Below are 14322 nucleotides of genomic sequence, written 5' to 3' on the forward strand. Positions count from 1 at the left end.
TGATTCAGCTGTAGGATTTCATTTAATATAGTATGCAATTTTATTACATTGTTAATCAAGTGGGAAACATTTAATTAAATTGGGGAATAAAATGGCTGACTCGTGATGTTTTTAAAGATAAATAATCATGTGCCAGTGTTTAAGTGGTGAGTTTATCCATAAGGGTTTTTTTAAACTGATTTTAAAAATATTAGTGTGAAATGTAGTGTTGGATTGGTTAAAAAGCTGACTTTACAGGAGACTGCAGAACTTTTCCGGTTTTACAATAGGTTTAACCCATTAAACAGGTTGTGTAAGTTATGATTTTACCCAGAAACAGTATAATGGACATCAATGGACATCAATGTGTAGCCAACACAGTAGCCAATTAAGTAGATGTAAATACTCCAAAGCATTACATTACACAATGTTTATAAATCTGACTCACTTTTCCCTTATGTCTCCAACTAAAATAGTTTTCTTATATGGGGATTGTAGTTCCTGGCAAGGTCTATCAGCTCAATTCGCAATAAATGACTGGTTCTAAATTATCATTGTGTTGTGGTTTTGGCAAAACCACCCTCAAGTGTTTTGGTTCAGTTTTGGTTTTGGATTCTTTTAACAATTGATACAAACAGTTAAAGTCATGTAACTTGGACTTGTTTTTATTTCTACAGTATTATTAACATCAATAACATTTATTTCCAGTCAATTGTGACCACCTCACAGCACCTGAAATGACAAGGGAGTGACTTAAACGCTATCCAAAATACGCAAGATTCAGATTTTAGATCCAAGTTCTGAATTTGGCGAGAAGGCCTGAGTTGGGTTTGGGTTCAACTTGGGTTCGGTTTCAGCAAAACCAAACTGCTCATCTTTAGTAAATAGTAAAAAGGGTGAAGTCACTTGTCATGTGTTTTATATGTCCTAGTAGTTGGAAGGTCAGTAATTTGGTAAATAATAAGTAAAGAACAAGGCTTCTGTAAAAAAACAAAAACTGGTTGACATAATTGAAACTATAAAACATTAAAAGCATGTAAGAAGACCATAATACAGTTTTGATGTAAACAGATTAAATGAACAGTAATGCAATAATCTATTATTCAGTAATGACATTCAATAATGCTATTTGTTAATAACATTCAATAATTGAATCAAAGATGACAGTAATAATTAGTAGCATGTTAAATAACTTTAATTTTGTATTTGACCACTCACACTTGGGTTATGGGAATATTGTGGGACAGCATTCATTTTATAGGGGCCAAATTATCAATATAATTTTTACTAAAAAAAAATTTGAAAATGGGTGTTTTCACACCCTCTTCACATGATTTTAATATCGCATAAATTTATTAAAGGGCAGTTAGAGTAGTTTTCATGAACACCTACTCCATGCCCTTTAACTTGCATAGTTTTAGTATGCAGATTGCATTTCCCATACTTGTAATTTAGTAAAAATATATTGTAAAAAAATAAGTGGGAAAGCCCAGGGATAATAACGCCATCTTCAGATTGAGTTATCAGGGCTTTCCCCCCAATCCCCCGACTCCTGCTCTGCTCTGGCAGGCAGAACAGAGCCGGAAGCCAGAAAAAAAAATGGTTAAAAAAAAAAACACTTACCTGACTCAGGGACTGGAGATCGGTGCACCGGTGAGGTCCTCTGGAGCTTTGGTCAGCTGATCTCTGGGTCACAGTGCAGGAGCCAGGAGACCAGCTGACCAGAACCCCAGAGGGAGGACTTCACTAAAGCACCGATCACCAAGGTAAGTGTAAGTGCGCTGGGGGGAGGGGCCGCGGGGGACCGCATGGGGGGGCAGTCACTGGGGGGTTGGTGAGTTGGCAGCACATGCACAGACACCTTCTCACTGTGTTTTTTGTGTAAAATACAGTGAGAAGACTGCAGATGGGATTCGCAGGGACAGAGCTTTATCGCAAGCTGTGTCCCTACAGGTGATTTTTGATAAATGGGAGTAGTAGTCACAACAATATTATTGGCTATTAATAGAACGATACTTGGATGGTAGTCTCAACAAAGCCCAGATGTGTATAGAAGATGAGAGTTGTAGTAGCAAAGTTGGGCCGTTTAAGATCGGACCTCTGCTTGAGGTGAGCCACAGTACTTATGATCAGCCCTATATTTGGTGTGATGAAGTATGTAATGGTTTACTCACAGCTACTGTGGACACTAGCCAGTGCTGAAAAATAGCTGGGCTCTTGAAAAATGGAAATTAATCAGATAATCATCCTGATCCAAAGCACTGGATGGGTCCCACGTTGTTCTCCGTCATAGGCCTTCAGGTAAAAATAGTAGCAAAAGCAGACAGAATTACAATAGGTCAGCAGACTCTGTAAACAACTTGAGCCAGTTTTTTCACTCTCTAGACCTTTAGACAGGACCTGGACTATGACCTGGAAATGGGCTACATCTGACCTTTGGACTAGATCTGCACTTGGTCTGTATCTCTGGCAACTAGTAACATGTTAATATCTGGCAGTAACAGATTTCAGCTGTGAATGGCAGTCCCTGCTGTGATTTTGGAATCCCTCTCTAATTATTAGATTGGCAACTCTTTTTGAAAATATGGCAGCTTTCTCTGTGAGACTGGCAGTTTTTTCGAAGTAGTTTACAAGAGTCATATTCGTCTTGAGATTTTTCAAATATTGTGTTATCTAACTTTTCCCTTTCCTGCAGCACTCACTTCACAGTACTCACTCTTCTGGTAACTCTTATGTTCCCTGGCTAGTTCATTGTACAAAGCTGCAGTGCTTCTCTCCCATGTCTCAATTTGGTAAGACTATAGTACCGGCAATGGCTGCACCTCCTTTCTCTTTGGCCGCACTCCTCTGTTACTTTTGTATCTTTGCTGCAAACCTCTCCGCAACTGGCACTTCTGATGTCACATCTGGTGCTTCTGATGTCACATCTGGAGCTTCTGATGTGGTTTCCAATGCCTGAAGACAAATTGGACTGACTCCTACCGGCTCCTCTTTCCCCTGTTTTTACATCCGTGAGATCCAGCCTCCCAGAACAGCTGAGCACTGGCACTGGGATCACATTAAATACCTAAAGCCTCACTTTCATGCATGACGATGGCTGCATCAGTCACCATAACAGCAATGGGCAGCACTGGTTTCCACTTGCACACACAGGTACACCTGCATTAGCTTAATTGATACTCACGTTAACTTAAGGTAGTAAATCTAGCTTCTCGGCCTTTCGGCTAAGATCAAATGCAGATGTACGATGGTGGGCTTAAAGGCACCCTCCTGTAGGTAATGGACCAACACTTGATACTCTGACTATGAGGCTGGTAGCCTGAAGCCTGAGGTGTTATGTGCCCCTGGTGCCTGTTGACCCAGGGGTGCCTGAAGATGCACTGGTGTTAGAGCCACATTTGCACTAGTATAGCATTTTGCACTGCACTTTAATATTCAGGCTGCACCATTTTTCCTTTGCCCCAGTCTTTTGGTAGGGACAAGGATAATTTTTATTTCCCCACGGCCTCCAGTAAAAGAATCTTCAGCTCTCCTTTTGTGGAGAGCTGAAGATTCTGTTCCCTGGGGGAAGCTTCAGCTAACCCTGGAGAGAAAGCGGCAACCCTGAGCCTTGTGATGGAGGGAAGCCTGAAGACCCTTGCCCCCTAAGGAGCCCAGTGGTCGGGGATGTCAAGAGGTCCTCCCTAGCTTTGGTAAAGGGGGATCTGAAGAATCCTTTTTCCCCTCAATGGTACATTCTGGCTCTGAGGGGATGGGGAAAAATGGGGCCCTTCTCCTTTTGGATAGTGTCCAAAGTCCCATGCCCCTAGCAGAGTTTTGCACTGCACCGGGTGATTGGAGCACGCACTTGGGACCCCAATATTAATTTTTCCAATGTCCTGCAATATGCTAGACCACATGAATACAGGAAAGGGTTTACAAACCTGAAAAAGTAATAACACTTGTTAAAGTGCTCAACCTAATATGTTACAGAAACAGCACCTGGAATAATGGAATAATTTATCTTGAATGGTTAGCTGCAACTAGAAATCCTTTGGGACTCATCCCCTCTGAGATACAGTTTTCATTATAGTGCACAGACCCTTTTCTCAATATCAGAAGTAATAGCAGTGGCTTCCAGCATACAGCCAATCTCATTATTATAAGCCTACGTGAAAGCCTTATCATTACTCACCTTAGGCTGTCTGACTCTTCTAACACTATGACTGTGACTGAGAAAACTGCAGCACTTTACCTAGGTTTTACAAATAAATATATATATATATATATATATATATATATATATATATATATACACAGTATATATATATATATACAGTATATATATATATATATATATAAAACAAGGAAAAAAGGCGTCACTCACGGATCTTGTAGATCAAGAATCACTCTGACAACTGTGTCTATGTGTCTATCTTGTTTGACATTTCAGTCTGTGTGACTTTTATCAATACAGTAACACAGACTGAAACGTCGAACAAGATAGACACATTTTGCAGAGTGACTCTTGATCTACCAGACACGTGAGTGCCACCTTCTTTCCTTGTTTATGCATTTGGCTGTTTCTTTGGAAACACCAAGGATGGCACCAGGGCATTTACAAATTTCTTGAATGTGGCGTGCTGGCTCATTGTATGTGTATATATATATATACAGGCAGGTGCATAAATATTGGGACATTGACAGAATTTTCTCTATTCTCCACCACAATGGCTTTGAAATGAAACAAACAAGATGTGCTTTAACTGCAGACTTTCAGATTTAATTTGAGGGTAATTACATCCAAATCAGGTGAACGGTGTAGGAATTACAACGGTTTCTATATGTGCCTCCCACTTTTTAAGGGGCCAAAAGTAATGGGACAAACTAAACAATCCTAAATCAAACTTTCACTTTTTAATACTTTGTTGCAAATCCTTTGCAGGCAATTACAGCCTGAAGTCTGGAATGCATAGACATCACCAGACGCTGGGTTTCATCCCTGGTGATGCTCTGCCAGGCCTCTACTGCAAATGTCTTCAGTTCCTGCTTGTTCTTGGGGCATTTTCCCTTCAGTTTTGTCTTCATCAAGTGAAATGCATGCTCAATCGGATTCAGGTCAGGGGATTGACTTGGCCATTGCATAACATTCCACTTTTTAGCCTTAAAAAACTCTTTGGTTGCTTTTGCAGTATGCTTCTTATGCACGTGACTGTGTATGTATATATATATATATATATATATATATATATAAAGGTGAAAATATGGTGACATTTCGGGGTGCAACCCCCTTTCTCAACCAACACCACAGCTGTGGTGTTGGCTTGAGAATGGGGGTTGCACCTCGAAACTTTAACATGTTTTCACCTTAATACATTGGATTTATTTTGGTGACGGTCTCTGAGTGCCGTCTCTCTGTTTTTTATTTTGTACAAGTTATATGACTGGGCATCGGAGCATTATACACGATTAATGTGAGTGCCGGTATAAAGTGGAACTATATATATATATATATATATATATATATATATATATATATATAACCATCCACCCGGGTGAGGCACTCCCAGATACAATTAGGCAACTGCTGCTGGTGCCCTCACAAGGAAAGTATACATTGCAAGAATGTGCGTCACAACCCAGCATCTGAAATAGAGACTTAAGTCGCGGCCATGCAGATCAACGTTTCAGTTTAGTCAACTGTTTTCAAGATAAAGACACATAAAATCACCTCTTCTAAATAGTGGGGGAATATGATCAATCATCCTGTAGCGTATACTTGTTACAGGATGGTTCTTCTCAGCAAAATGCCACACCACAGGTTAAATCACTCATGCCGGTCAATGCGAATGGCAGAGCGATGTGCAGCCATTCACTCCTTGAATTTCCTTTCAGTGTTTCAGTGAGCCCAGTGAAAATATTGTGGAGGGAATTCGCAGGGACAGAGCTTTATCGCAAGCTCTGTCCCAGCAAGGGATTTTTAATAAATCCCTGTGATATTTCCTAAATTCACAATGTGAATTTAGGTGAAAATATCACACTACACTGCATTTTACATGTGAATTGTAGTAATTAGGGCCCTTAGAATGTTACATAAATGTTTATTAGGAAGAAGAGAAAAATGTTGCATTTCCTGGCAGGCATATCACTCTAGGAACAGAGATAAAGGCTGCATTCTTAAGTTATGGGTGATATATAAAATATAGCCTTTAGCTGACAAAATCAAACACAACAGTAAAGAAAAAGAGCAATAAATAAACTACACAATAACTCAATAACATTTATGACAAAGTTCCCTGTCTGTAGGGAGATTATTTGTATTGTTATGTATAGTTCCCTCAATTTATCTGAAATATTTTCAGCGACAATAGGCTTATAAATTTCATATTGAAAGCACTAAAAACTCTTCAGCAAGTTTGTGCATAGAATACATATTGTTTTCATAAGGGTACATAGTGTATTTAAAGGTGTATGAGAAAGCACTTAGTTTACATTACAGACATAGGGTGTTGCCTAATAATAAAAGCCTATTTACGTCTTTTCTGACTTCCCAGGGTCCCCGCTGCTCGGGCATATGCATGCGCAGAAGGACTCCCAGGTCATAAACCTGGAAGTCCCAACACCGCAAAGAACAGCTCTTATCAGGAGAGCTGTCCTTTGCTTAAATCAGGGGTGGGGAACCTTTTTTCTGCCAAGGGCCATTTTGATATATATAACATTATTTGCGGGCCGGGTGCAGACCACGCCCCCTCCGTGTGACATCACACAGGGGTGGAGTCACAATCGCCAGTGATTACAGCAATGCCCAGAGCATCCTGAGGCTGGGGTGCCATTCTAGAAACCCTTCAAGCTAGATGAGGCTAGCAGAAAAAAAGCTTTGAGGGCCAGATCAAATGATTCCGGGGGCCTTATACAGCCCCTGGGCCTGAGGTTCCCCATCCCTGATTTAAATCATCATGCATACAGAGTTACTAAACGTTGGTATGCATGCAATAATTGGCAGGATGCATCACATCCAAAATGTGATGCTTGTTGAATCCTGCCCATAGTGAGAGAAGTCCCTAATGAGCTGTCCGTGCTAATAATCATTAAATGAGGAGTGTGCTATAAATTGTCGACATTCATCAAGTCAACATTCATGCTTGGCATGTCTAAATTGTCCACATAAACATTCATTATTTCAAATAGTGTTGAAATGTTGACATGATTTGAATGTTGAATGTTGACAAAACGACCCTGGTGGTATAGTGATGACTTACCTGGTCCGTCAGCTTTAGTGGTGATTTTCAGGTTCGGCAGTGATCTCAGGATGACTTCTGGTGGATCCCACGGCGCTTCCAGTGGTAAGTATGACTAACCCAAAACCCTAACCCTCAGCCTAGTGCATAACCCTAAACTCCCCTCCTGTGGCCTAACCTTCTACCTAGTGAATAACCCTAACTCTCCCCTTTCATAGCCTAGCCCTAACCCTCTGCTAACAATCTGAGCAGAATGTCAACATATTGACATTCATCTGGTTGAGTCTGGACTGAATCATTGGAAGGTTGCTGACTTGTTCATCTGTTATGATGATGCCAGCCTGGACATTGGCCTGGTCAGTTGTGATTGGTTTGCCAGTAGTTTTAATCAGGTGCTGGCTCTTGGGCCTGTATGGATTGTTCTGTTCTGGTTGAGTCTCCCAAAGGATTCCATGTCTTGCCTAGTCCTGGTTCTAGCTGTTTGCAAGCTGCCTATGAAGTTTTGCTGGTTTCTTCATCTGCTAAGTATCCTGGATACATTCTATTATTGCTAGTAGCTATACATCTGGCTAATATACTACTCTGGATAATCCATGTGTTTTGAAATGCCTTTTCCTGCAGTTTGCTGTATATCTAAAGAAATCACTCTCATGTTTATTGAATTATTCTGGAATTATAATTACTGTTCAAGAATGTATATATTATTAATGTATAATGTGTATATTATTAATGTAATGAAAATATAACTGCATACCCTTTTGTTAGTTGCTTAAATATAGTAGCTAAATTGAACCCTTGTTTGTTACTAGCTTGCAGTGACGTTAACTGCAGGAGAGTATTATAGTAATCACTGATTAGGAGTGCAATGTGTATTACTAGTACTACATCAATTAGTTTTAGACAAACTTCTTCTGTCGTGTTTGGGAAGCTAAGCAGTAAGGGCTTGGGTTATTCTTGGATGGGAGATCTCCTGAGAATCTAGGTTATAGTTCCCTATAGAAGTGTTAAATTCCTTTGTCTATATTTTAATACCTGTGCTTCCTGCATTGTTATTACTTACAGTGCGATGTTTAGGCAGCAGTCGAGTACCTACGAATAAGTGTGTGTTCCAGGAAAGGGGGTTGTAATCGGCAAAGGGCACTTTGTTTAGGTTTTGACAGTGCATGAGTTCATCAGTTATCATAACACATCATAACTGTCAACATTGTGATATCAACATTATGACTACATCTCAATAATCAAGCCAAGCCCAGAGCAAGGTGACCACGGCAATTGGCAGGCTTGGACTAGACAGTTGGACCACTGGATAAATGTGATCTCCATGCACCCCATAATTACACTCAACTGTTCTAATGAGCAATACATTAAATAAAATCTGTAGGCAGACATTTCATAAAGTACAGGTGACACAGCTGCCCATAGTGTTTTGCACTATTACCTTTTCATTAGTCTTAACCCTCAGGTTCCTGTGATTATACCCATCATTCACAAGAGCCAAAGTAGGACAGCTGATGGTACATAGCCTTGGATTATATTTAACAGAAACATTTCTTTAACACAATTTATTATGTGATTATATTTCTGTGTCATGCAGAGGTTTCAGGTACATGACACATTTTTTAAATAAGATCTGTGAATCAATCAGGACATGAATCAGTCTATTCAAGGCTGAGCATCCTCTAGGGCTGATATTTGTATGTCATGCACATTCTAATTATGCAAGAATGTGGACAAAATTCCCAGCATGCCTCTGTAATTACTGAATTTCTGTCATTACATCAATGTCAGTTTATAGTTCCTTCCAAAATATTAATCGGTGCTAAAGGGGTCTCAAAATGTATATCTGTTACAGTCGCAGCCCAGCATCTCTAGTACTTTTTAGTGGTGTTTTGCTGCATAAGCGATACAATTAAGATGCAACACTTAAAGGAAAAGGCGGTACACTACACCTCTCAGAGCATCTCAGTCACACCTGGCTTCTCGCACCATATGGCTTATGGACAATAGCTGTATGAGGACGCATCTGCATAAATGTCATGTGTAGAGCATTGGCATGGCTATAGTGGGTGCAGGGTGTGCCATTGCTATGGGGCCTAGAGCCTCAGGGTGCCCAGAATACAGTTATCGTTGTCTACCAAGTTCCTGGAATGGGGTCTGGCCCATTGTTTTACCTGAAAAGAGGGACTTGTCAGTGCTCATATAGGTGGCAGTCTGTGTCTCTCCCTGATATGATCCATCTCCCACACTTCCGTTTCACCATCACAGGCCCAGCTGAGCTAATCAGTGAACCCAACACTGTTGGAGAGTTAGCTTCTCATTGATTACAGCTTTTGTACTGTGAGCTGTGGGTTGGGACTTGGGCTCCAAGATTAGACTGTCCCAAGAAGGTACTATGTGCCAAAATGAAGACAATTTCCACTGAAAGTGATTGGTGGAAGGATAGTTTGAATACCTCAGACAACCCTATCATAGGCTGATGGGCTGACAGAATGCTTTATCATAGGCACGTTTGTTGAGTCTTGGGGATGATGACAATACTGTAGTAACTGACCGGGCAATACTGTCGTAACTGGCCGTTTCTTCTTCACTACCATACAATTTCATTAAGTAAAAATATTAATAATAATACTAAATAAAAGCTGACCTTTTTTCCTGCCAATGCATAATGTGTCTGGTCTTATTTATACAAAGGTTATGTTATTTACTGCTATAGGAGTTCAAAGGTTGTCATCAGCCAATAGGGAGTTTATAGTTAGTCATTAGGAAAAAAGATGTTTATTTTTGGTTTTTACGCTACAAATGTATTACTTGATGCTTTATAGGAACCCATGTTTTTTCATGTGTAGATAAAAGAAGAAGTTTAAGGACACTAATAGCCACATTTTAGAAGGCAAACTCTTAAGTTATATACGAACAAATATTTTTAAATATTTGAAAAGCTCAATTTGATGCAAATAGTATTCTAAACAACTACTTACATGGAAATATGTTAATAGTAGTATTGTTTGCTATCGAATATATGATACTGTTTTGGGCTCTGTACTCTTTAGGTGTCAATTTCTTTAAAATAGTTTTTACTGTGTTAGATTTTTCATCATCTTATGGGGGGAGGTTTGAAGGCTTATCTCATTAAGATGAACAATTTCACTTAACAATGGTTGTCATAAAATTATTTATAATAATTAAAGGCAAATCATAAAAATTATAATTTCACAGATTCAGAATAATATAGTGTTATGTTTTTACATATTGCAAATTGTTAAAGCTTACAGTGTGTCTGTGGACTACAAAATTTGGATGTAACCATTTTTCAGGTTTGATCAATGGCTATTGTATCAGTTTACAGATAATTAATTATAACACTAGGGGCTCTATTTATTAACATTATTTTAGTATCACCTATAGTTATTACAGGGCAATTGGAGTAGAATTTGTAAAATTCTACTCCAACCACTAAGTATCACTTATTTTTAGTAAAGCAGATCGCATTTCCCATAACTGTAATGGGAAATGTGATCCGACCAGAGTTACTAAAAATAAAATGTGAAAAAATATCGGGGAAAGCCCTGTGATAATAACACCACCTGGAGGTGGCATTATCCAGGGTCTCCCCCAGTTACCGGCCTCCTGCCCTGCTCTAACGGAGAGAGCAGAGCCGGGAGTCGGTCCCAGTAATCAGCTGTGTGGTCTAAACAGACCACAAGCTGATTACTGTTACATAAAGAAAAAAAAATTTACTTACCTGACTCCAGGGACCGGTGATCGGTGATGACTCCCCTCCGGTCAGCTGGTCTACCATAGTGCACTGCTGCCCGGTCATCAGGTGATCGGGCCCCAGTGCAGTATGGGAGCTCACCTGACCGGAGGAATGGAGAACATCACCGGAGGCCCGGAGCATGCAGGTAAGTGTAATTAAGGGAGAGGGGGGTCATGGGGGGTGGAGGGGGGGTCGCGGGGGGTCCATGATCATGGGGGCGGGGCTTAGCACCGGGGGCAGGGCTTAGCGCCGGGGAGGGGGTAGCAGCAGCGACCGGTCGGCGCATGCGCGGTCACTTAATCACGGTATATCCCTGTGATATTGCCTGAATTCGAAATGCGAATTCACTCAGTAATATCACACTACAATCTGCATTCAATATGCGGATTGTAGTAAATAGAGCCCTAGGCAACATCACAAATTGATTTTTGCCACAGTAATGTCAGTAGTTCCCATATCACAAAATATCTGCCACCATTGTAAATAGATAATGTGTATACTTTGAGGCATGTTGATTCTGACCTTGGTGTTTTTGTGTTTACCTCAGGTTAAAAGTGTGAACCTATCTGAGGGCGAGCACCTGTCTATTCGTGGCATGGGTGAGGATGGTCTTCTGGTCTTAGCCAATGAAACTCTTCTGGTTGAAGGTCAGGTGATCCGAAGTCCAACCAACAGTCTTTCAGTTTATTTCAAAACTTTTCAAGATGATACAATTGGGACTTTTCAGCTGCATTACCAAAGTAAGTGTTCCTACAAACATGTAGACAAGTCTGTTTCAAGCTCTTTCTATTACATAGATAAATAATATAAATATGGGCATTGTGCTTACCCCTAAATCCTCAATCAGCCCTTGATATATATATAGCTTAGACTGATTTCAGAGAGCCCATAACAGTGGGATCCCTTTGCCATAATAAAAAACAGCCACAAACTGTGCAGTACAGGACTGGTGCCTTTATGGTTGTACAGTTTGTCTGTGGTCCACCCTCCTGGGGGTGTTTGTATAGTACTTCCTCTATGCAGCATTTCTCCCCCCTACATCTTCAGCCAGTAGCCATGTTTTGGGTCATATTTTCAGAAAGACTGACACAGCGCCAGAGTCTTCTCCTGTCAGGCAATCTCCTGTATCAGTGCCATCTTTCTGAATATATGGGGAGATGGCCACTGGCAGCAGGTATACAGGAGGGGGCACACAGTGTGGTCTATTTTGGGTGCAGGGAATTTAACACTGAGCCCCCTTGCTCTGGCACCCATGTGCACCACACGACCTGCACGCATTATAGATATGCCACTGCTCCTAGACTATCAGACACATTCTTAAAAATAGCTAGGGCTCTTTTAAACCACCCTGGTCAGTAGGTCCTAGGGTAGTTATCAGGTTTAGGTCTCTTTCCAGGCAACTTTGCCATGCTAGTGTTCTCAATGTAATGCACTGGAGTTCTTACACGCCATACCTATTACACTAACAGTAATAAAAAAACACTCATTATTTCAAAATAAATTTTAGTTCAATGAATGATCAAGCACATAATATATCATATTTATGATGTCTGATGGTGTCATTTAGAAAAAAATTAAAAAGGATTTAAAAAAAGGTGTTTTTCTTGACCAAGTAGAGAAGCACTTTGTTTCTGTATATTAAAATATAAAATCAACTTGGCCACATTTTAGAAGCCCTTGAGAAGGAAAACATTTCCTTTGGAAAAACGAACCATCTGTCTATATTCATCTCCCAATTGTTGGTTTTGTTTGTTAGATGAAAGTCGGATTTTGATCCTCTAGAGTGATTTTGTTTTGCTAAATGTCTTTTAAGATGTAACAGCCTTTCCTTTATAGGAAATATATATATATTGAAAATATGCTGCATGCACAAGTTTGAGTTTATGTACATCAGTATTTCTGAATTATAACAACAGTGTATTTCATGCTAATATCATATCAATGCAAAGGGATGTAGTCAGGAAGCCGACAGTCTAAATGCCTACTGCCGGCTTCCCGACTGTCAAAACCCGGTAAGGTACTACTAATGACAGGCGTCGAAAACCCGACGCCTGTCATTAGACCTATGCCGGGAGCCCGACACCCGGCATACCGAACGAAGGTAAGCAGGACGCCGGGCGCGGACAGCCGCGCGGGGGGGGGTTAGGTGTCAGGGCTTCCGGGGGGACTTAGGGTTAGGCACCCCCTGGGAGGGTTAAGTTTAGGCTAGAGGAATGGGGGTTAGGGTTAGGCATCCCCGGGGGGAGGTTAGGGTTAGGCACCCCCGGAAGACTTAGGTTTAGGCTGTGGGAATGGAGGGGTTAGGTTTAGGCACTTAGAGGCAGGTTAGGGTTAGGCAGTAAGGGGGGAGGTTAGGGTTAGGCACCCCTAAAGGAGGGATAGGGTTAGGGGAGAAAATAGGGTTAGTTATACTTGCCTTATTAGCGATCAGGATCGTCACCCATCCCGGGCTTCCGCTGTCGGGATTTGAACCGCCAACCATGCAGCCAGCAGTAATACCTACTACACTCAATGCAAACAGTGCTGTCTGCAGCTGTTGCTGAAACAATACAATCAGCAGGCTCTAGAAGACATAAGTGAGAGGGGGGGGGTGAACAAATACTTATTTTTTGGGGAAGTTTCAAGACAGTAGTACATCACTGGTGATTTTGCCCCCCCTCCCCCTTTATTCCATTTATTATTTCATTATCCAATGGAATGGAGGGTAATAACTCAAAACCTTAGACAATATGCAGTGGTTTTAAGAATCCAATATTGCATATGGTTTAGCAGAAACCTCCCTTATTACAGGGAAAGAAAGTCAATAAAAGTGCCAACATAGATCTTGCATATGTATTTAATAACTAGTAATACATCACCATATTTATTTTAAGAATTAATAATGCCTCTGTACTTTGTTATAATTTTCTACCACCTATGGCCCATAAACATCTCTCAGTTTAGTGTTGTCAGTAAGTACTTTTCTACAATCTTCTTGAGCCAACGTAATCCTTAGGGAGAGAAAAATCCCATTGATGATGGATGAACTACTCACAAGGTGCATCTGACATGAAAATTAGCTGATACCAGACATTCTTAATTAGAGCTGGTCATTGACCTTTGAAAGTTAACAATCATCAATAGTGTGCCATCAATGCTTGATAGTTTTGTCATTGATGGTGAAGATACATTGGTTCTCTGCCATCGATGACTGCATATCAGCAATGGATTCATGCTTTTTTTCCTATATGGGGGGCACCAAATTTAACCCTGTGACACTAAGCCCCGCCCCCAACCTGATTGACCCAAACTCGTCCCCTCGAGCAGGGGTGGCCATGGATGGGTGCAAACCATTGATGGTTCACCGTTGATGGTTTCATGCCATCAATG

The 14322-nt window shown here is 40.7% G+C and overlaps 1 protein-coding gene across 2 annotated transcripts in view; it reads left to right on the forward strand.

Annotated features, from left to right (window-relative positions):
• The window catches only part of SEZ6L (seizure related 6 homolog like), a 439056-nt gene that overhangs the window by 302640 nt on the left and 122094 nt on the right, over positions 1–14322 (forward strand). For both annotated transcript variants that reach the window (XM_088467896.1, XM_088467897.1), the window contains exon 5: positions 11501–11693. In XM_088467896.1, coding sequence (XP_088324022.1) covers positions 11501–11693 — 193 coding nt within the window. The remainder of the gene's footprint in view (positions 1–11500; positions 11694–14322) is intronic.

Source organism: Taudactylus pleione, unplaced genomic scaffold (assembly GCF_031769625.1).
Source record: "Taudactylus pleione unplaced genomic scaffold, aTauple2 ptg000078l, whole genome shotgun sequence".
NCBI classification, from domain to species: domain Eukaryota; kingdom Metazoa; phylum Chordata; class Amphibia; order Anura; family Myobatrachidae; genus Taudactylus; species Taudactylus pleione.